General features: G+C 41.1%; 1 protein-coding gene across 10 annotated transcripts in view; it reads right to left on the minus strand.

Annotated features, from left to right (window-relative positions):
- The window catches only part of tjp1a (tight junction protein 1a), a 122,323-nt gene extending 101,095 nt beyond the window's left edge, over window positions 1-21,228 (minus strand). For 6 of the 10 annotated variants that reach the window (XM_061742489.1, XM_061742462.1, XM_061742471.1 and 3 more), the window contains exon 1: window positions 20,684-21,227. In XM_061742489.1, the coding sequence (XP_061598473.1) occupies window positions 20,684-20,775 (92 nt within the window). In that variant the 5' untranslated portion in view covers window positions 20,776-21,227. Of the gene's footprint in view, window positions 1-20,683 lie in introns of all 10 variants that reach the window. The other 4 variants (XM_061742445.1, XM_061742403.1, XM_061742428.1 and 1 more) reach the window with 1 other exon arrangement.
- Between the last annotated feature and the right edge of the window lie 543 nt (window positions 21,229-21,771).

The following is a 21,771-nucleotide window of genomic DNA, read 5'->3' on the forward strand; positions in this document are numbered from 1 at the left end:
ATCAATCAAACACTTTACCAAAGAAGGAGACAGTTGTTAGATCTGATGACACATGACAGTCCTTGGAAGAAAACGTAATAACGCTGACAGCTTGTCAGTTGGTCTGGGCTTGGATTACACTTTGATTATTCTACCTCTACGTTGGTTCAAAAGACGCTTGAAGCTCCAGCCATAGCTGCTGAACAATGTGCCAAAACGAAGGATTTTCCATTTCCTGGGGGAACATTGTTGACTGCACTTCTCAAAGCCATCCTATCAATACCTTTTTTTATAACCTGTAATTAAAGCCCTCCTTGCCTGGTCCATTACTTTCAGTGGTCTGACATTTCTCGTTAAGATGCCATATTCAATCAATTTCCGAAGGGAAGAACCTAATAGTAGAGTGGGTGTGGATCTGGTAACAGAGGTTTCTTTCTAGTCGGTAAATCAATATGAACATCCATTACAAATAAAAAAAAACACATACACGTTGCTCTTCAACTACCCATCACAGCACCCGGAGATGTGAGGAGATGATGTTGAAGGCAGCTTGTAAAGCATTGAATATTTTCACATTCTAAGTGGGTGTTTGGTGTATTGAGGTTTGAAATGTCAAATGCATTTTGAACACTAAAACCAAAGGCTGATATCAACTTCTACTTGTATCGGCCAACGCGGCTGATGGAGTTTAAATGAACAAGCCATCACTCTGCACCTTTTGTGCATCATTGTCTAGTCTATAATGTAAAAGGAGGACCTGCTCTGAAACCACGCGGATGAGTATACAGCTGCAGCTGATCATCGTCAATGTCCAAGTGTACTTTCAGTTACTGTTCAGGAGAGCTGGAACAATATCTTTTCTAGATTTTATCTACTCCCTGTATTCCGCTGTGAACCGTAGCTCCAACATGTGTGTATTTACCAGCAGCCAGGACACACATTGGGAGTTAGGATGAGCCTGGTCTCTCTTTACTGTTTACTGTAATCCCATTCAAATATTTCTGTCCTCGAAGAACCAGCAGCAGCCGAAGCTGAGTGACGCTGGCTGTTTCTGAGAAGAAGCGGTGCTGGTCTGTGTCTCGGTGCTGGTTGATGACCTGTAGCTCATCCTGCTAATCCCTCTCTCGAAGGCATCACAGATGACAAACAAAGACTCAGGATTGTTCGGCTCAAGGATTTAATCAGTTAGGCCTTCCATGACACCATACGTTTAGAAGTAAATAATTTGCCTTTTTATGAAGAAACAGTGAATTTAATTTTTGTCCTTTGTTTTGAAAGTTGTCAAGTTGAACAAAAGCCCTACCATGCGTTCGCCAGTAAATGTTGGTTCAAGATCAGAAGAAAGTTCCTTTGACTCAGAATCACTAAAAAGAATCCTTAAAAGCAAGATAGTTTACAAAAAGAGGTATATTTGTCCGGCCATGATGATTTATGGTACCAGACAGCTTAAAAGCGCCATTAAAGGTTTACCAGTTCAAGGGACTGGGTTTGAGCTTCTCTTGTACAGACAACGAGCATAAACGGGATACAAACGGTGGAACTCTCCAGAGTCCAGAAACAGAAGCATGACCCCTAATTCGCTGCCGGCCTATAAATGATTTATCATCAGCAATGCTGCAGGATTTCATATGGAGATATTGAGCCATGCAAGCTGGTGGATTAGGCACAGCCAGGCTGTCTGTCAGAAGTCCGCTTCATTTTTCACTGCCTCTGGAGAAAAAAGGAGAAACCCAAGAAAAAAAAAACAGGCTGGACTGCACTCACAAACCGTACCTAATGTGACCCCTCCAGTGCCAAGAACCAAAAACGCCAGTATTTTTAATCACAGAGCGAAAGATAACAAGAAACATTTGATACAAGCTGCAGTAAGAGGTGAAAGGTATGAATATTACATGAGACTACAGCCAAAAATAGTGAATCTACGCTCCTCCCTCCCGCTCTGCTATAAGAAATCACTGATGAAGCTTTACATATTACTTCATTCCAGAAACCCTGATGTGTCCACAAAAAGCGTAACCGTAAATTGCTTGCATTTTAAACATATTTAATCATAAGCATAATACCTTTACAGTGACAAAACATGTCTGAGTAGTGACAATAATCAGAGGTATTTGTTTCAAGGCTCCAACATCTCATCAGTCGAGGAATTTCAAAGTAAAACACTGGCGTTTGAAACTGCAGCTGAATAAAAGAGGCTCAGAGCACCTTTTAGTTGCTGTACCAGAGCTGTCAGAGCGTGGCGATCATGTGATAGAACAAGAGAAGATTTATTATTTAAAGTTCCAAAATATCTACAATGTGGACCTTTTGAAGACGAGAAAAAAAACAACAACCTTGAACAGCTGACACAGTGAGATGTCTTCAAAAATTCAAGTAAGCCCAGATGCCTTCTTTTGGTACTTACTGTAAATAAACCATGATCTAGATGACTTAAAATCCTTGCAGACATCACAATGTTGTTCCTTTTCTAATGGTTTCAGTAGGCGAGCTGTTCGGGCAGCTCGCTAAAAGCGGAACGCAGAAGAATCGTGGCTGTAGCGCTTCTGAACAGTCGATGTGTAAGCATTCCTTCCTATGATCACTACAGTTTCTTAACATTTGGTCAAGGCTTACCTTGTAGCCATGGCAACTACAAAACTTATTGATTATTCATGTGACTACAGTTGATCAAAATCAAAGCAAAATTGGCTTTATAGTCAAAGGATCTAAAATCTGGAAAGATAACCTTTATGCTAATTTATTGCAGATGGTAGTTTACAAGATATTTTCCTTTATTTATTTATTTATTTTTTTACCTTGTCTGCACACATATATTTGGAAATCTGCAAAAAAAAATAAATACAAAAAATACAAAAAAAACCAGAACAGACACGAAACCGGCACGGAACCGGCATAAATACGAGCAGCAACCGTCCCAAGTCTCGAGATCCAATCACAATCTGAGCTAAACTACCGCGATTAACTAATCCCAAAAACTACAGAGCAAGCATGCAGGTGAACGAGCTGATGTACATGTCTATATGTGTGTGTGTGTGTGTGTGTGTGTGTGTGTGTGTGTGTGTGTGTGTGTGTGTGTGTGTGTGTGTGTGTGTGTGTGTGTGTGTGTGTGTGTGTGTGTGTGTGTGTGTGTGTGTGTGTGTGTGTGTGTGTGTGTGTGCAAGGATCCAGGCAGGTGCTGAAATATTGAAGAATAACAAAGTGGTAGGAAAGAACAGATAGAAGAAGGAGAAACTATGAAAAAATAAAATACTTTAGTAATAGTAGTAATAAAAAAAACATGTACTAGAGCAGAGCTCACAGAACAAATGTCAAATTAACATACTCAAATAATCTAATTTTAGTTGGGGTATTTTTTTCATAAAGGCTCATGAATTTGTCCATTGAAAATACCAAAAAATTTAATAAAATAAAGATGAGGTTACAAGATGTTATATAAGCCTGTCAGTGCCAGGTAAATGTTTCTGCATCATGCGGTTTCAAGGTTTTACACCTAATGTCCATGTTGACATTCCTGCACTGGCACACCAGCAGCCATGGCGGAGGAAAGGGGGGCCAAAACCTAATGAAACATTTAAAAAAAGTTTCTAGTGCTCCGGGTGAAAAATAACCTCACAATAAACATTCATATAAAAGGTTTTGCTCGATTTAAAATAAAAGAAAGTGACTGACAGCAAGGATTACAGTCCTTGCTGCTTTTACTCGCTTCAGTGCTGAAGCAGTGACCCTCACAACCAGCAGGGGGAGACAGAACTAAAAGTGCAACAGAAGACCTTCAGGTAAAACCATGCTATCAAAACTCTCCTCTCAAAGTTAGAATTAACTGTCATACAGATTTACTATTGTTTTATTCGATAGTTTTAATAAAAAGGCATCTAAAGAGTTAAAGTTTGCATTAAACCTTGGTGTATTCCAACTTTCATGTTAAACAGTATCACTTCTTTCACATCTTCAACGCACTGGATTCAGGCAGCTGCATTATTTTGTCAGTCTCAGTCCCGGTGATGTTAAGTACTCGATAGGGAAAAGAGGGTCCGTGGCAGCGCTTGTTTTTTTTTTTGCTTATTGAATGTAGCTCTTTATAAGTCTGGCTGCATGTCTGGAGTCAAGGTCAGGCTGCAACATGACTCTGGGAACCACCAGACACCTCTGGGATGATCAGTGCTGGTTAAAATGAATCAAAACTGTTTTGAAAATCAACTCATTAAATGTTATTACTCGTCTTTTGCATTTTTGTTAAACTAACCCTCCTTACAGGGGTCAAAAGATAGAAGAGAGGACTCCGTAGATCTACCCCCAGCCACAGGCTTCCCAAGAGCAATGACATGATGACAGGTTTTCAGATGGAGAAATTGGCCCTGTTTAGAGAGGACTGCAGGGGGAAAAAGCAGGTGCCTTTTCTCACATTGTGACGCAGCAAACCTCCACTTTCTCACACACACACACACACACACACACACACACACACACACACACACACACACACACACACACACACACACACACACACACACACACACACACAGACCAGAGATATAATTCCTCGCTTAGTTTCTATCGAATCTTTCTATAACAAGAGAAACCTATCTTACAATACTTCATGTTCAGATATAAACAGATTGTATCCTGAAAACATTAAACAGAGCCCCAGGATGCTGTTCTATAGGGAATTAGCCTTTCTTCATATCTTCCAGCTCATTGGGCAACAGCAGGGCATCCATAACAATGACGCTACATTTTAGACATTTTAAAAGAAGTTTAAGCAAGTCGGTGTGCTTTATTTTCCTTATGAACATAAATGATTATAGGGGCATTGCTGGCACAGATAGGAAAAAGGAAGCGTTCGAGCCTTCTTCTTGCATTAGAGCAAGAAGGACGAGTATCATAAAAGAGAAAGGTGAACAGAGCATGAAAGAACGTGGTGTTAAAAGGCTGAGGTGGGAGAAAGTCAAAAAGGAAGTGCAACTATGATGCAAAAAGACAAAGGACAGAGGGACACTGCCAGCATGTGGCTCAGAGGTCGCCCTGACTGCTTCGTAATGCCTGACTGTTCAGCTGGAAGTGATGGCAGCAGATGAACATGCATCATTTTGCTCCTGGATCCCCCTACTTCTACTCCAGGGAACAAGCGGGGACAAGAGGTGCATGACAAATCCTTCTTAATCTAGATAACCCCCCTGACCCTCCCTAACAGAAGAATCAAGCAAATGAGTAACATGCTGGATGTCTGACATGGACATCCTTGGAGAAGTCTGAGGAGAAAGAAAACAAAGGAAGCACATTTCCAAGTTGTGCATTAGTTGGAGTCTTTAAGTGGTTTGAGAGGTCAAGTGGGCAGAAAGGACGGGACTCAAGGTCTGTGAGATCAAGGCTCTGCACGAGCCAGACAGGCCTGACAGATGGACAGACCAGCTTAGGCATGAAGGCATGAAACAAAGCTGGACAACGGTCACGTTATGAGTGGTGTCTGACCCCTGCTGAGAGAAGGGTAACCAGCGGGTCACGAGCAGCTGGCCTCAAAACACACTGCTGTGAATGCAGGACAGAGAGAGTACACAGTCACCAACAAGTACCTCTCCATTCCTACGCAGAGGATGGCGAATGGATCTAAAGTCCTATGAAATATTAACTGGCTCCATCCATCCCCCATCTAGACCCACTGCATGCGTGCTCTTTTGGGCAATTTAGAACCACAAATCAGCCTGATATACATGTGTTTGCAGTGTGGGAGGAAGCTAAAGTACTTGCAGGAAGTCCAGGCAACCACTGGGAGAAGATGCAAACTCCACACAGAAAGGTTCCTCTCAGGATTTGAACCAGGAACCTTCTTGCTGTGAGGCAACAGTGCTAACCACCGAGCCGAGCTGCCCACACAAATGAATGTCTTTTTTAGCTACTTTTATTATGGTGATTGTTTTTGTTTGGTTTTTTTCATTTACTTTTTTTCTTCTCTACTGTGCTTGATGCCTTTCGTTTTAGCTACTTTTATTATTGACTCACTTGTCTGTTAATTACTTTTATATTGACATACTTTTATATGTCAAGAAGAAGGGTAAATACTGTATATATGTAATATTGTTGTTATTATTATTGTTATTGCTATTATTATTCTTTTATATATCGGATATTCTTAGATTGCAAGAAGGGGCCGGACTAGATAAGCATTTGCTTCTTCCTGTCCCTTCTTGAACAAAACTGGTTGTGCTTTATTATTGTTGTTGATGCATGGTGTGGTTTTTTTTTATTGTTTTGTTCAAGATGAATAAAGATCAAATCAAATCAAATCAAAACCAGTAATATCTTATAACTTCTAATTAAGGCAATTCTTCTCAATTAAGTTACTGTTAAGGACCATTAAGCATCCTGATGTAGAAAAGTTAGTAATAATAATAGTAATAATAATAACAATTTAGTGCATAGTTAGTTTTAATCTTATTTCAGTTTCGAAAATCCAGGGCATAAGTGAAAAATGGGGATTACCAGAGATAATGCTTTAATGTGCAAATACCAAGCCAAAGACTAGTGACGATATCCGATCTCCTCTGTTACTTTACAAGATAATCTTGTTACATCATATGAAGAAAAAGAAAAATGTCATTTGGATAACACTGCAAAAAATGTGTGAGCAAATGAAAAGAAAGGTTGAAACTGAGATTTCTGTCTGTCAAGAGCAGATGGCCTTTGTGTCCTCCGTGTGCGCGGGACGCCAGTGATGGATCTTCGTCAGCCTCCTGTGAGCCATGGCGACTGCTAAACGCCACCAGAGGTCGAGAACGTGTGACTCACGGATTTCACAAGTGTGACCTGAGAGTCCCTGAAAGACCTCTGCGAGCATCGCTGCAGCCCAAACGCTCTTGGAGCTGTGCTCGCACGTCCGACTGTTCATACCTATCAGCGCGGACCTGCACCGTTCAAGAACTAGCATCAGAATTTCTGAGGATACACGTGACGAGGCAAAGTCTCGCGTGACCGGCTCATTGACTCTTAGAATGTTAAAGCTGGGAGAAAAACCAAAATCTTGAAAAGCACAGTGGTTCATTTGCACTGGGACGTGACGTAACTTAATGTGCAAAAATTTAATTATAAGACGAGCAATGCTCAGTCAATTTGAGGTAATCGTATCTAGCGTTTGATTGCTCTGGTGGAGTTGTACAGGATTATCTTGTTATGTGCATTCAAATTCTTTTAGCCATTCAGCAGAGCAAATACCACAGAAAAAAAAAAAGGTTTTTCCTCACCAATTATCAGCACTTAAATTGAACGTCAAATGTTTTCATGAAGCTCAGAGGCAAATACATTAACTCTGGCATCAACAAAAACACATAAGTCAAACCCATAGGATGCTCAGCGAGTGGGAGGGGGGTGGCGGGTGAGCCACAAGTCAATAAACCCTGTGTAATCTGTTCCCTTTAGTGGCATAAACCATCTGAGAGGAGATTACAGTCGTTTTGCCAAAGTAAGAACATGCGAGTTCCTAATGGACAGAAACACTGCATACAAAATAAAAACCACACACAAACACACGTGGGTAACTTTACACAAACCAAAAATACTGGTGAGACTGGTGAATAAGCGTGCGTGCTTCATGTTGCAAAAAAAAACGTGTACTTAACTTTAGGTAGAGAAATACTGACAAAACTGTTTTTTTGTTTTTTTGTCTGCATGTTTTACAGAAAAATACAGATTATAGTGACAGGCCTGACCCAGACTTGGGCTCCCGCTGAGCTAACAAAAGCAATACATTGTTAGTTTGTCTGAGATTACGCATCGCCTGCTCCACGAGTGGAACTGGAAGAGTGGAGAGGATAAGACAGGAGTCTGTGAGTGTCTGTGTGTTTCTCTGAGGAGTTGGGAGGGAGGGAGCGAGGACACGGGCACTGGCAAATCACAGCACCCAGTAGCCGCTCTGTGTGTTTGTGCATGTGGGAAGAAGGAAGGAGGGACGCTGACTTAATGCATCACTAAGCAGGTGGACTAAAAACACCAGGCGGAGCTGTCATTGTAGCATGTAGCAGAGTAGACATCTGCTACACCAAAACAGGACGATACTCCCACACATTAGGAAGAGCCGCGACCAGTTTAAGCACATGCCGTCAGGCTAATTATTATTTATGGATGACCTTCACCTAATTGCAGACCAGTGGTTGTCACAATTTTTTTATATCATCATTGTGCATGTCTTATTTTGTGCTCTGATCAGTGATGTTTTTTAATATTTGTTCATTGCTAACTAGTTATTTCCAGGTGATGAAGTAGGAAAGCCGAGCTGAGGTAAACAAATACAGAAAGATCTACACAGGAGGTTGATTTTGTCATTTTGTTTGCTCTTAAATAACAGAGTAAATTACAAAATGAATTATTTTGGGATTGTCAATTCAATGAACTTCCCTTAAAAGAGGACCAGTAAATAAACGTATCTAGATTTTGTCATGAAGGGGCTGAGTCTTGGCAGATCATAACACCATCTGGTGCGCAACCACCTCCTCATTCATACTCCTAATGTCTTTGTCTGCGCTGTCTCATTGTTTCCTCTCAGGAAGAGCCGCATCATCTCCCATCACCTGGGTGTAAACAAGAGCCTTCTAAATAGTCTTGCCCCTGCAGCTCGTAGTTCATTTCTGCACGGCGCACTTCACCACAAACTGCAAACCCAAGCTTGTGGTTTGAATGAGCAAAACACAAGAGGAAGATGATACATGGGAAGGTTCACTTAATTCTGTTTCACAGATTTAGAGATCAAGCCACATTTGAGTTAATATAAGATACGATAAACCTTTATTTGTCTCAGTGTGAAGAAATATCCATGTTACAGCAACAAAGATGTCTATCAAACTAACTATTGCACTGTGGGTAATTTTGTATTACACGGTTAAATATTCAGGACTAAAGTGTCTAGTAGTTATCAATGATTCACATGCACACTTGTATGAAATCGTCACCCTTTCTTAGCGGTTCCTTTATGTGCTAATTATATTTTGTCATTTCCGTGGCATACCACTGTTACTGTGACCACCATTTGTGGGTACTTTTCATAGTACATGACTTCCTGCTCTGCTAAATCAAACACTGTTGTTGTACAATTGACTTTCTATTGTTTGGTTGTGTTTTGTGTTTTTGTTACGTATTATCTGTTGTAATACATTAATCCCAATTTGAAGTTGAAATAAAAACTTTACCTTGGAATATCTTGGAAACACATGTTTTCATAGTGTGTCCTTTGATGAAATGTTTGACAACCACATAGTCAGACTAGGTAACTGACCAGCAGGCGTTCCATCACCAACCAGAAGATAAAGGTGAAGACATGCATCACCTAAACTAGCCCACACAGCCCACCTGCACATTTAACCTGCACAGTTTAAAATCTTTAAGTTCACATCAGTCAAATTAATTTGCGTCTTTGTTATTAATAGATGCTACAAAAGCAGTGGGAGTTCATGTTCTTCATGATTCACAGTGTTTGTACTTAAGGTTCAATAAAAAACTCAAATAACACATCAAGCAGCAAAGCTCGCTGTGGATGAATCACACTGAGTATCTTTCCTTCCTGGTCTTTTGGAGGTGGTTTACTGGGGGAGGCGGATGGTCCTAATGATCACCCATCACTCTTCTATAGGCTCCTACTCATCACCCATCACTCTTCTATAGGCTTCAGTGTTGGGTCTCCACGTATGTTTCATCACCTGGGATTCTAGCAGTTTTTCATGTCTGCCACAGCAGGTTGGATGCAACAATGACAGCTGTGAGACAGGCTCCCTGCAGTCAATCCACCGGATGACTGGACAATCACACTCCCTAGGGCCTGTTTTCAGGGCTCGAGAAATGTTATGCTCAATAAAATCTGGTGGATGAACATGGAGGCTGGGTGAGGGGTCCTAATACGTCACTCCCAGTTCTCACCTAGCCCTTGGCATCTTAACCTGGGTGCCGGTTTGCAGTTTATCCCCGGCTGTCCATTGCATGTCTCCAGGTACTCTGCCAACATTCTTCAATTCATTGTCAATAACTCACTAAAAACAAACTCACCCATCCCTTTTTATTCTGTAGATGGACTCAGATATGCAGGTCCCTTGCCCCCACAATTACACACCATGTTTTGGGGTAGTGTAAAGGGATCTGTGTCTTGCCCAAAGATACTTCACCATGTGGAGGGATTTAGGACGGAGCTCCAGAACATCCATCTGGCCACCATGAAACCCATAATTGCCAAGTGCCAGAGCGATGGCCACCATTTGGTTTCAGGGTCTGCCCTCATCCTTCCTGTATGCTGTGATGAACCATATGTTGGCTGAACATTATAAGTATACAGAAATTTGTAGGATTCAGTGACATTACGAGCAACCGTGCAATCCCATGCTAAGATTCATTGATTATCATTTCTACTCAAACATGAAAAAGACATGTAAAAGACACTTTAATGGTTTGCAAAAAAACATACTGGGGGAAAAAAGCAACAGCCTTAGTTAAATGGATCTGGTCTGAATCACTTAATGTATTTGTGAAGTTGTAGCATTCTCCATTTGGTTCAGTTTATCTTCACCTACACAAAGTTACCTGAAACCTTGTGAACCACTCAGTCAGGTTTACATGCTGTGAGAAAGAAAAACAAAAGATAAACAGGGAGAAGATGTGTTGCGGAATATACCAGTGTTTGTTTTTTGCAAAGCAAACGTAAGCAGATTGGTTTTGGTGCTGGTGATTTTAATTTTTTTTAAATTACTCCAAATGGTCCAGCTTGAAAATGAAGCATGGCTACAGCAAAATAGGAACATTTTGATGCAGTGGAGTTACTGAAAAAGAGCACATTACAGGAGGATGCGTGCATATAGATCATGCAAAAACATGAATTAAGGCATTTAGTTGAGTGTTGGTCCTGAAGATTGTAAAGTCTACGGTTCATTTGGAGCCCCGAATCATGTCATCGTAGGCTTTTGCTCCAGTTTTGGTTGGCTTTGTTTAGGTCCAGCTGTTTTGGTATCAGTGCTGTCTTCAAATTGGACAAACCAAGTCGTAAAACAATAGGGAGTTCATTTTAAGCAGACCAAAGCCAGTAGCTGAGAAAGCATCTTAAAACAGGCTTAAAACAAGCTGACCAGAGGTGTAACTTTACTCACTGACAATTATTTTAAAAGGGTGACTCCTTTATTAAGAAAAAAACTTTGAGTCGAGAGCAGACAAGTGAATAGATCTTCAGGTCCCTCCAGTGTTTGTCTTATATGTTTATCCTCCCATTTGTTGAACACATTAATAATTTTACCTATCAAACAAGAAAGGTATACTTAAATTATTGTTTCCATAAACCAAACTGAAATCTTGCAAATGCCTAACATATTAAAGGTGGGGTAAGCAGTTCTGTGTGGGGTTTTTTTTTCATCAAGAGCACTTGGAGCCACATTCACTGATCTGCTAGCTCCCCATCTTGTAAATATACTATTTAATTTAAAAAAAAAAAGGTGTTTATACACAGCCATGGCTCTGTAAACCAGAAGCAGAGTGGCGATGGTCTTCCACTCAAATCATAACAAAGATTGGTGAATGCCAATAACATGGGGTTCATGCAGTGGAGGGAGCAGGATAAAAGAGCTAGTCCTCCCCAAACCTCTAAGGGCCTGATTTATTAAGATCCTAAATAAAGAGTACTAAATTGCGTGTGCACTGAAAAAGTTTGCACGTGCTGTTGTTGTGTGTTTTGCAGGTGATCAACTAAGAATGCTTGCGCAATTGATAACAGGTGCAAACCGCAGTATTTAAATGAGGTGTTGCGTGTCTTACGGTTTGCGCCATGGAGAGTCTGGATGGAAAGCAGGATAGTCGCAAGCGCAAAATGAAATTTGACGAGTTGGAGTTAGAGATATTAGTGGAAGAGGCAAATAAACACATTCATGAACTACAGCAAAGAAATTTAAACATTACCAAAAGAAACGCAATATGGGAGAAAATCTGCGATAGAATAAATGCAGTTGGTAAGACAAAAAGAACGGCAGATGAGGTTAAAAGAAGGTGGCAAGATATAAGTCGAAGAACTAAAGAAAAAGTGGCCTTTAATAAAACTTGTGCAACCATTTTTAAAATAGCATGCAGCAGAATAAAGACTCTCTCTGCGTATTCTTTGATTTTGGCGATGTCGCCTCCTTGCCACAATAACAGCAGCCATCGGTGCGTAATGCTGGGCAGATTAGCACCTTCCTTTCGAACGTATTAAATACAGACGCAATCACAATCCCCGCAATAACTTTTAGGCTTGGTAAATCTCATTGCGTGTGGTAAATTACCCTATTTGCATTTTCCCCTCCCAGTATTTAGCGCTTTATGGCGGGTACGCCCCATATTGATTATTCATCAGGGCAAAAGTACTAAATGAACAGCGTGTGCTATTTTGCTCATTTGAGAGGCGCAGTCCTCTTTGCACGCTGTTAGTAGATCAGCTTGCACATTGGTTTGCGGGTGATGTCAAGTTTGCACACGTTTTTACGCACGCAAACCTTTAGTAAATCAGGCCCTAAGTGTGGAGAATCTGAAGGTATGTTACACACTGTGTTTTTAGATTAGACCCAGTTATGTTCCCCGGACAAAGGACACATGTTTAACGCACACTGAGCAATGTAAATGCAAGGCGAGCTATTGCCTCCACGGAGCCTGAAGCAGAGTTGAGGATAAAGAAGACGAGTCAGAAGGCATTATCCGCGTAACATATTGTAACACGCGTGGGCGTGTAGACGTGTTATTCCTACATCGGCAGGATGACGCCTGCTGTCAGACAGGTGTATGCTTCTATCAGAGTGGAAGCTGGGAAACAGCGGCGGTGGAGAACATTCCCGTGCCCCAGGTAGACGGAGGTGTGGAGTATTGTGCAGGAGCATGTGCATATCCAATCAAGTTCTGCAAGAAAGCAGATTTGGATTGCAGGTCCCGTTGCATGTCACAGAACATACTGCCCAACACCGAAACTTGTTCGGCTCACTGCCGTCTGTCGGTTTTCCAAGCCTGTTGTTATTGTTATCAGCTGTTTTCTTTTTTTTTAAAAACAAACAAAAAAAACCTCCCCCTTGTGGTTTGCACTCAGGTTACATCAACAAATCCCACCCAGAACCCGACACCCAACGTAATCCTGTGTACAATAGCCCTGACAGGTGATTACATGTACCCTCAGAGGTGAGTTATTGGCAGGGCCAGCTCGACACGTGACACCGTTAATGCAAAAAGAACGGGAAACATGCGAGATTTGGGTATTAAACCCAGGGTAACCCCCAATGTAAAAAGGGGTTACTGTTGCATGTTGAGATCACCACATCAGGGGCAGCTTTAACTCAGGATGTAGAGTTTGTCCTTCACTCAGAGAACATCGTTCCCTCGGACATGACAAACTTTCATCAGGCAAGATACCTCTTCCCTGTTTTCTGTGCCAGTTAGTTACATTTATCAAAAGGGGACATTACAGAAGAAAACCAAATGATAAAGCAGAGGACTAAGACATACAACACTGATCAATACAGTGGATCTAAACTGATTTGTAGTAGTTCAGTGTGATGTTTACAAGCTCATGTTTGTGACTATATCTGCTCATCTGTGTAACATTCCCATTGATTGTTTTTTTAACTAGTTTATTAAACTAAAACAAATGTGCATCATCCATAGACATTCAGCAACAGTATGTGTTAATTTTACACATCTCTATATTGATAATGAGGATTAACTGCAATGTGGAACCTGTTAGACATTTGCTGGAAGCATTTGTTTATGTTGGATTGGGAAGTTTTTAGAAGTTAAGAGTGTCTGCTTAAAAAAAGAAAAGGTAAATATTCAGGGTCCCGGTTTGACAAAAGACAGGAAATAAAATCCTTCCAGATGTGAACAAAGTAATTACGCGCTAATTACACAAAGTTCACTGTAGTATGACGTCTTCTTCTCTTTAAATATTACATGGGTCTTCTGAGTAAGTCAGTTGCTCCTGTTCACGTCCACTGATCCTTGACTCTGACATCACTCAGAACAAAGAAAGAAATGGCATGCGAGAGTGAATGCAAAGGGTTATTCCACGAGGGCTTCGCTGCTGAAGTACACTGCCTCGGCTTCCCTCTCTTCAAGTGCCTGTCGGAGGCAATACAGTAATCCTGTTTTAATGGTTGTGTCCCTTCCCCCACCGTGATGAGATGGTCCAAGACACACCAACACGCCTCTCTTAAGGCAGAAGTGTCAAACCCATGGCACCACCATGTCATAAACAACATATATGCAAGCAGGAGAATAGGACATATCCGATTATCGTGAGATAATTCATCATTTAAAGTATATATATATATATACATACGTATATGTCGATAGTAATAGAGCCATTTGACATACATGTTGCTGCAGAGAGTCAATGTGGATGTGGTGTTGAGTGGAATCTGAACATTAAGGATGTTGTAGTGAGGTTAGTTTTAATGCCTGCGATGGACCTGTGACCTGTCCAGGGTGTAACTCCTGCCTCTCGCCTGAAAATGATCTGGGATAGGCTCCAGCAGACCCCCGTGACACTGCAAAGGATAAAGCGGGTATTAGGACTGGGCGATATATCGAGATTTTAATATATATATCGATATATTTTCAAACACGATATGGTACGAGACAATATCGTTTATATCGATTTAAATTTTTTTTTTTTTTTTTTAATGATTTTGATATAGCTTATTTTGTGACAAATTGACTTGAATGTTTTATTTGAGATTTGCACAAATGTTTTGTTACAACTGTCAAACTCAGTGGAAAAGTCTGCCTGTTACTGTCTACACTGTATTAATTGCACAGTGTATTTTAATTTAATTGTTATGCAGGAAAGGGATATTTGTTTTATTTTATTCAAGAAGCATTTTTATTCTATATATGCAGGCAGTTTATTTTTATTTCATTTGTTTTATACATTTTGATATTGTGCAGACCTCTGTTAATAAAGGTACCTGTGTGACATTTGGCACGAGGCTTTGTATTAAAACTGACTGTTTTTTTAAGGGTTTGCCTCAGAAAAAAATGAAGCTAACAGAGATGCTAACAGAGATGCTATGCTATAATGCTTTGGGGGAAACCCCAATTATGGCACAGAAAAAATATCGATATACATCGAGTATCGCCATTCAGCTAGAAAATATCGAGATATGACTTTTGGTCCATGTCGCCCAGCCCTAGCGGGTATAGATAATGGATGGATGGATAATTTTAACGTAGTGGTTATCAGCTGGTCTGAATTCAGACCAACCATCACCCATTAATGACATACTGCGACCCGATTGAGGAAAATTTTCAATTCTCAGATTTATTTAATGTTAAGATAGTGCAGTTCAAAACTCAGATTAACAGTGTTTTCATGTGCAAATGTGAAATAAAAAAAGTGCTACCACTGAGAAGTAGTTCTAAAAAGAATCAAAGATGTAGCTTTACATCTTTTACTTTTCACTGAAAAAGGGGTTCCGACCCACAGGTTGAGAATCACTGTTTTACAGGATCTGGACGGCTGGCGCGTTTCCTGAAAAACTGCTGGGTGGGGTGTAGCTCAGTGTAGGCTGGCTACATTGTAGGCAGGAGATGATATCCAGCCCTTTTATTGTGCCCTTCCTGTTTGAGTTTTCTTTTCACGTTCATCGCCATAATAGTCATAAATGCAAATACAGCAATCATCTCAGCTCCTTTAAGTCAAGTTTGTTTTTTTAATTTGCATCCCCCTCCTTCTTGTTGGTGGTTGGCAGACAGCAGAAATTGTGCTTTACTGCCAAAGAAACACACAATGGAGGGTTGGTTTGGCAGGTCAGTGGAACCTACTGCGGTCCTACACTGTGACAACTGATGAAAAAAGGACCAACAAGGTCAGTCCTGCTACCAATCCTGCCTCCCAGGTCTGTGCTATTGGAAAATTCAGTCAGAAGCCCCACTAAGAGTGGTGAAATCATTGTAACATCTGTACCCTTTATTACCTGTACTATTATGTACTATTTATAGAGCAGGTCATCCAATGATCGGAAGGTTGGCGGTTCAAATCCCACTCTGTAGTGTCCTTGGGCAAAACACCTTACCCACCTTGCCCCGTGTGAATGTGTTTGAATGTGTATGAATGTTTGGTGGTGGTCGGAGGGGTTTGGCGCGATATGGCAGCCACGCTCCCGTCAGTCTGCCCCAGGGCAGCTGTGGCTTGAAAACATAGCTTACCACCACTGGTGAGAATGTGTATGAATAAATAATGATCTCTGTAAAGCGCTCTGGGTGCCTGGAAGGGCGCTATATAAAACCAAGTCATTATTATTATTACCATAGAATAAAAACAAATAATACATATATACTCCCTGGACATCCTCCAATCAGAAAAGCAGATCACAGCAGGAAGCTGAAGAACCTCTGCAGGTGTAGTTTAGGTGTAGAGGCAACAGATTGAGATGGACACTGAGATGACATTGATACCATGACTGAGAGGGTGAAAGAGAACATTATCTTCTGTGTGCAAACCAAAATCTACACCAAGACAGGAAGAATAAGCAGCCTTCGATCATCAGTGACCTAAAACAACTACTCAACGAGAAGAAAAGAGCCTTCGGGAAGGGAGACAGGAGACGACCGAGGACTGTGCAGAACAAGCTTAAGATCAAGTTGAAAGAAAGCAAGGAAGTGCACAACAAAAAGCTGTAGCAGAAAACAATGTGGGTTATTTAGTCTGGGCTGCAAAACATCACTGGCTTCAAAGAGAAGCCTGTGAGTCTTATGAAACCCTTGACAGAACCAATGAACTGAACGTGTACTTCAATAGGTTCGCCGCTCAAGGAAGCACAGCATCCTCCTCCTCAGTACACCTCCACACAGACCTCACCCTCTCCCTGCCCCACAGCTTCACCATCACACTTCCACAGGCTCGTTTTTCTCCCGAGCCACGAGTCCCTTAAATACAGCACTTTCAAAGTGGGATTGTTGCACCGATATTTTGACTGATTCTGTGCGTGAAAACATTTTATTTGGGTTGTGCTCCACCTTAATAGCAGTAACAGAGGCAAATTGATGCTAGTGTAAAAAAGGTGTCAACATGGAGTAAAACACCACCATTCCTAACGATGCTGCTGTCACTCTGGTGATCCTGCGATGCCTGTTAGCTGTGTGTAATCACACACTGGTGTGGCACTGAGCCACTCCTGTTCAGCCCGAGTGAATTAACAAAAAGGAACAGTGAAAGGGAAAGTCTTTTTTTTTTCATCAATATGACATGAATACTGTGTGAAAAGGGCTATGGATGTTAATTAAGCCTCATTGTCATCACTTCCCACATCAGGAAACACAGAAACCCCTTCCATGTCAACCCTGCCTCTCTGCAGAAGGCAGGTGAAGTTGCAGCTGGAGAGACTGAAGCAGAGCAAGAATGCAGGTCCAGATGGTGTCAGCCGGAGAAAGTTCAAAGCCTTTGTGGACCCGCCATGAGGACTCCTTCAACCTTAGCCTGAGCCAGGACAAGGTTCCAGTGTTGTGGAAGGATAATAGCCATTTTCCAGCACCTAAAAATATCTCTATCATCTGCTTCGATGACTGTAGATCACTTGCTATGACATCCCAAATGATGAAAGTTGTGGAGAGACTGTTGTTGGGTCTAAGTAAGCAACACATGCCCACTGTGTGCCCTTAGCATCATGAGATTGGAGTTGAATAACCATCCACACACATACTTCTGTGAGCACACTCTCATCTGGACTAAGCAGGCAGTGCTGTGAGAGTTATGTTTATTACTCAGTCTGGGAGCACTTAAAAGGATTCAATCTATTCTGGGAAATTACAGAAAACACAGGTGGATGCCTCATCAATGCTCTTAATTATTGGAGAAGCAAACGCCAATCCAGTCTGTTGTCATCAAGCTTTTATCCTTCCTCTAATTTGTGCCTCCTCTTATGGTCTCTACTTTCTCCTCCAGCCTGTTACTCAGAAATCGATCTCCACACAACATTGTGAGGAATGTCTCAGTTCCAGGAAAATGCACCCAGAGGAGCCAAGAGCAAGGGGAGAAGAACCTTGTCGGAAAAGCTATAAGCAATGATGCATTGGTGTAACCTTTGCAAAAGTCTTTTTGGCATCCCTCAAGTACAAAGGGCACATGAAGCATTAACCTTACATGGTCAATTGAATTTAAAGTAAATATATACGCTGTCACAGACACCTGTTTATTTAAAACAATAAATCTCAGACACATCTCAGTGTGACCAGTAGGTGTCTGCCCTTCCTGGTGTATCCAGAACACAAATGCATCACTCCTGAGGGAGCACTTATTTACTCTCTGTGTATCAATAATCTTAAAGCAAATGCTTTAAAACCCATATCCCAAGTCCCACTCTTTCTTAACTCTGACATGAATTCAGTGTTGTTTAACACATTTAAATGCTTTCCAATAAGAATGCTAGCCAAACAAAACTCTTCTCAATTGCAAAATCAAAGTCATTGATCCTCCAATTTATCACATCTTGAATCTTGATTTATAATTGATTCCCCCCCCTCTGATGCCCCACAACAGATATTTTGTAGAACTAAGTTATAGTTATCTTTGAGAGCAAAAAAGTGGCCTAATTTAACAGATATATATATCCCTCAATTAACTACTTTATATTATCATCTTTTTTTATGGATCTAAATGTGCTTAAAGTTCCCTGAGATTAATCAACTAAAGAAAGAAAAGATGATGTTATGTTAATAATGTTTGAGTCAGAGGATGAGATAATTCTATGAGGAAACTAAACTGATCCATTTTTCTAAGATCTCTGATACTGATTAGTGCCTTTATGATTTTATAATAGGCGCTTCAGTTCATGTAAATGTAATGTAATTGTCAGTAGCCTGTTCATGAGTTTGCACTGTTGGCCGGGTTGTTGTTGACAAAGTTTCATTCTCAGGTCTAACTGTTCCTGGATATTACATTTTTTTTAATGAACAACTTGTTTGACATATGACATGTCACTGTATAATGTTCACCAAAAGTTTCTAAAACCCTATGTGATATCTTCTTTGTTTCCATAACCCCGCCCCCTCCAACAAAAAACGATGTTTGCTAAATCAAAAATTTGACCAAAGCAATTTAACACATTTATAAATGACTTATATAAAGGCATCTGTACTGTACTGACTTCAAACGGAGGGAAAATACAGCATTTCTACATGCTACATCGAAAATAAATAAAAAAAAAAAAAACGGATCAACCAGAATGTGTTGGGGGGAAATATCTGGATGAATAGTCTAGTTGAATAAATAATGAATAAATATATCTGAAACCTACAAAGAAAAGAAAGCCAGACGTAACCAGCCAATGAGAGTGGACCACTTTCATCAGACCCACAAACGCAGGTGGCAAGCAGACTAAACAAGTGATGACAAGTATTTACCAAATCAGGTCAAAATCACACTTAAAATCTCTGATGAAATGAGTGATTTGTAGGCGTGGGAGTGACACACCCGTGGTTCAAATATTCCCACAGTGGACTCAGTGGACTGTATTGCAAAGGCCTCGGCTTTGTTTTTGTGCGCGTGTTGTAAACACACCTGTTCTGTATAATAACCAGTACTCGAGTTGTAAAAAAAAATCAGGGGGGATGGTGGATTTTATCATATGGGGACAGATAATTTGTGCTGATTACAAATAATATAATATATTACAAATAATAGCACTGACCAAAACACCTGCAGAAATACTGCAGGAATGACATAGCAGCAGTTAAATGCAGCCTTCTGTAAGCTTTACATATCCACTGGGCTTACATCAAATAGATCAAAACACAACAATAAAAACTGTTTTCTGAACTTATCAATATGATTCTGTCCTTCACAGGATAAGTAAAATGGATCACTGCAAAAACTCAAAATCTTATTTCTAGTTAAAATGTCTCATTTTAGTAAAAAAGTCTCATTACACTTAAAACAAGATTCATCACTGGAAAAAACAACAATTTTCACCTGTTTCAAGTATATTTTCACTTAAAATAAGTAGAAGAATCTGCCAGTGGAACAAGATTTTTTTGCTTGTAATGAGAAGATAAATCTTGTGCCACTGGCAGATTTTCCTACTTATTTCAATTGAAAATGTACTTGAAACAGGTGAAAATTGTCAAATAAGTTATTTTTCTGGTGTTATTTTTCTGGTGATGACTCTAAATGTTGAAATATCAGTAAAACCACATTCATTGATGAAATGACATAATGGATGGAAAGGGAGGATGATTTGGACCGTTTTTATTTCAGGGGGGATGCCATCCCCCCTCATCCCCCCTCAACTCGAGTACTGATAATAACCCCTCACGGGGGGGGGGTCACAACCACGGGAAAGTCCAGGGGAGATTTAAAAAAAAAAAAAAGAGAGACAAAAACAGAAGTGCGTGAAGGGCTGTGGTGCTGCGTGCCACGCGTAAAGGCTGATTGATGGTCCCGCGTTACACCAACGCAGAGCCTACGGCGTAGGCTCTGCGTCGATTTAACGCAGAACCATAAATCAGGCTTGATGCCGCCGCGCGTGGACAACACCGGTGAGAAGATGAAATTGTGGGAAAATGTTACTAAAGCTGCTCGGCTTCAACTTTTTACATGAGGTAGTTTTTCACGAAAACAGAGCGGCAGCGAGACAAAATACTACACCCCCTTTCTCCAAACAGACGCTCCATTAGTTTTAACCCACCACCGTGCACCTCCTTTCCATCCTCCTCATCCTCCTCTTCCTCCCCGCGTACTCACCACAGCATTCTCTTCACGGGGAGGCAGTCTTTGTTGGAGGCTGTCACTCCCATGGCCATCTGCATCACCGTGATGTATTTCTGGTACTTCATGTTGTCCTCCTAGTAAAGTAGTACTGCTACTTCTACTTCTACTTCTAGGAATCCGCGCGTCACCGAAGCGGCACAGGTGAGCGTGCATTCAAAAGTCCCTTATTTTCCACTGACATCCTCGCAGGTCAAAAAAACGCCGTTTCCACGCGGGTATAAGGACTCAGGCTGAGAGTAGGGGAAATGTTCCCCAAGGAGCTCAGGCAAAGGTACCACGCCGCCGCGACCCATGTCGGCGCTGACTCTCTAATCTCATTACAGCTCAGAATAGATTGGCTAATCCATTCAATTTTTAGTCAGGACCGGGTCATTGTTGTGGCTCGTTGTTGCGACCCCCTTGTCTTTTTTTTTCCTTCTTCTTCCTCAACCTTCTTCTGTGTTTTCTAATTGTTAAACTCCGTTTTTGTCAGTGTGGAGAACAACCAAGAAGAAAGCGGAAAACAGTGAAGAGAGAGGATGCAGAAGCGACAGCAGCCAAAAGCGTCAGACGGAGGAGGAAGAGAGCGCGCGTGTGTTGAACGAGGAAGGGAGAGAGGAGGGGAGTGACGGAGGAGGAGGAGGAGGAGGGAGGAATCCATGAGAAAGGCTTAAACGGGAGGAAACCTCACTGATGCTGCTGAGTGACAACTCAGAATTGTACATCTTGAGGCAGAGCCTTAGTCATACTGTCCATCAAAACCAAACACAAGACAGTTAAACCATTAATAAAAAATGGGAACACTATGATGTGGAAAAACCTAAGATGACAACCCATGTCAGTTTAGCTTGACTTGGTCTTTTGACTGGAGTCCCCCAATGTATGTGGGAGGAGTCAATTTACTGACCAAAATATGTCAGCTTCCATCATATTTTACCTGCTTTTCAGCTTGAGCATTTGAGGTTAGCCGATTACACAACACAACAAGAACTGATATATCTGTGGTTAAATTGAAATTGAATCATTTGTAAACAATGAAGTGGACAGACCTACAGCTCTGTACATTGTCACAGTGTCAATCT

The sequence above is a fragment of the Cololabis saira genome, chromosome 2 (assembly GCF_033807715.1).
Source record: "Cololabis saira isolate AMF1-May2022 chromosome 2, fColSai1.1, whole genome shotgun sequence".
NCBI lineage: Eukaryota > Metazoa > Chordata > Actinopteri > Beloniformes > Belonidae > Cololabis > Cololabis saira.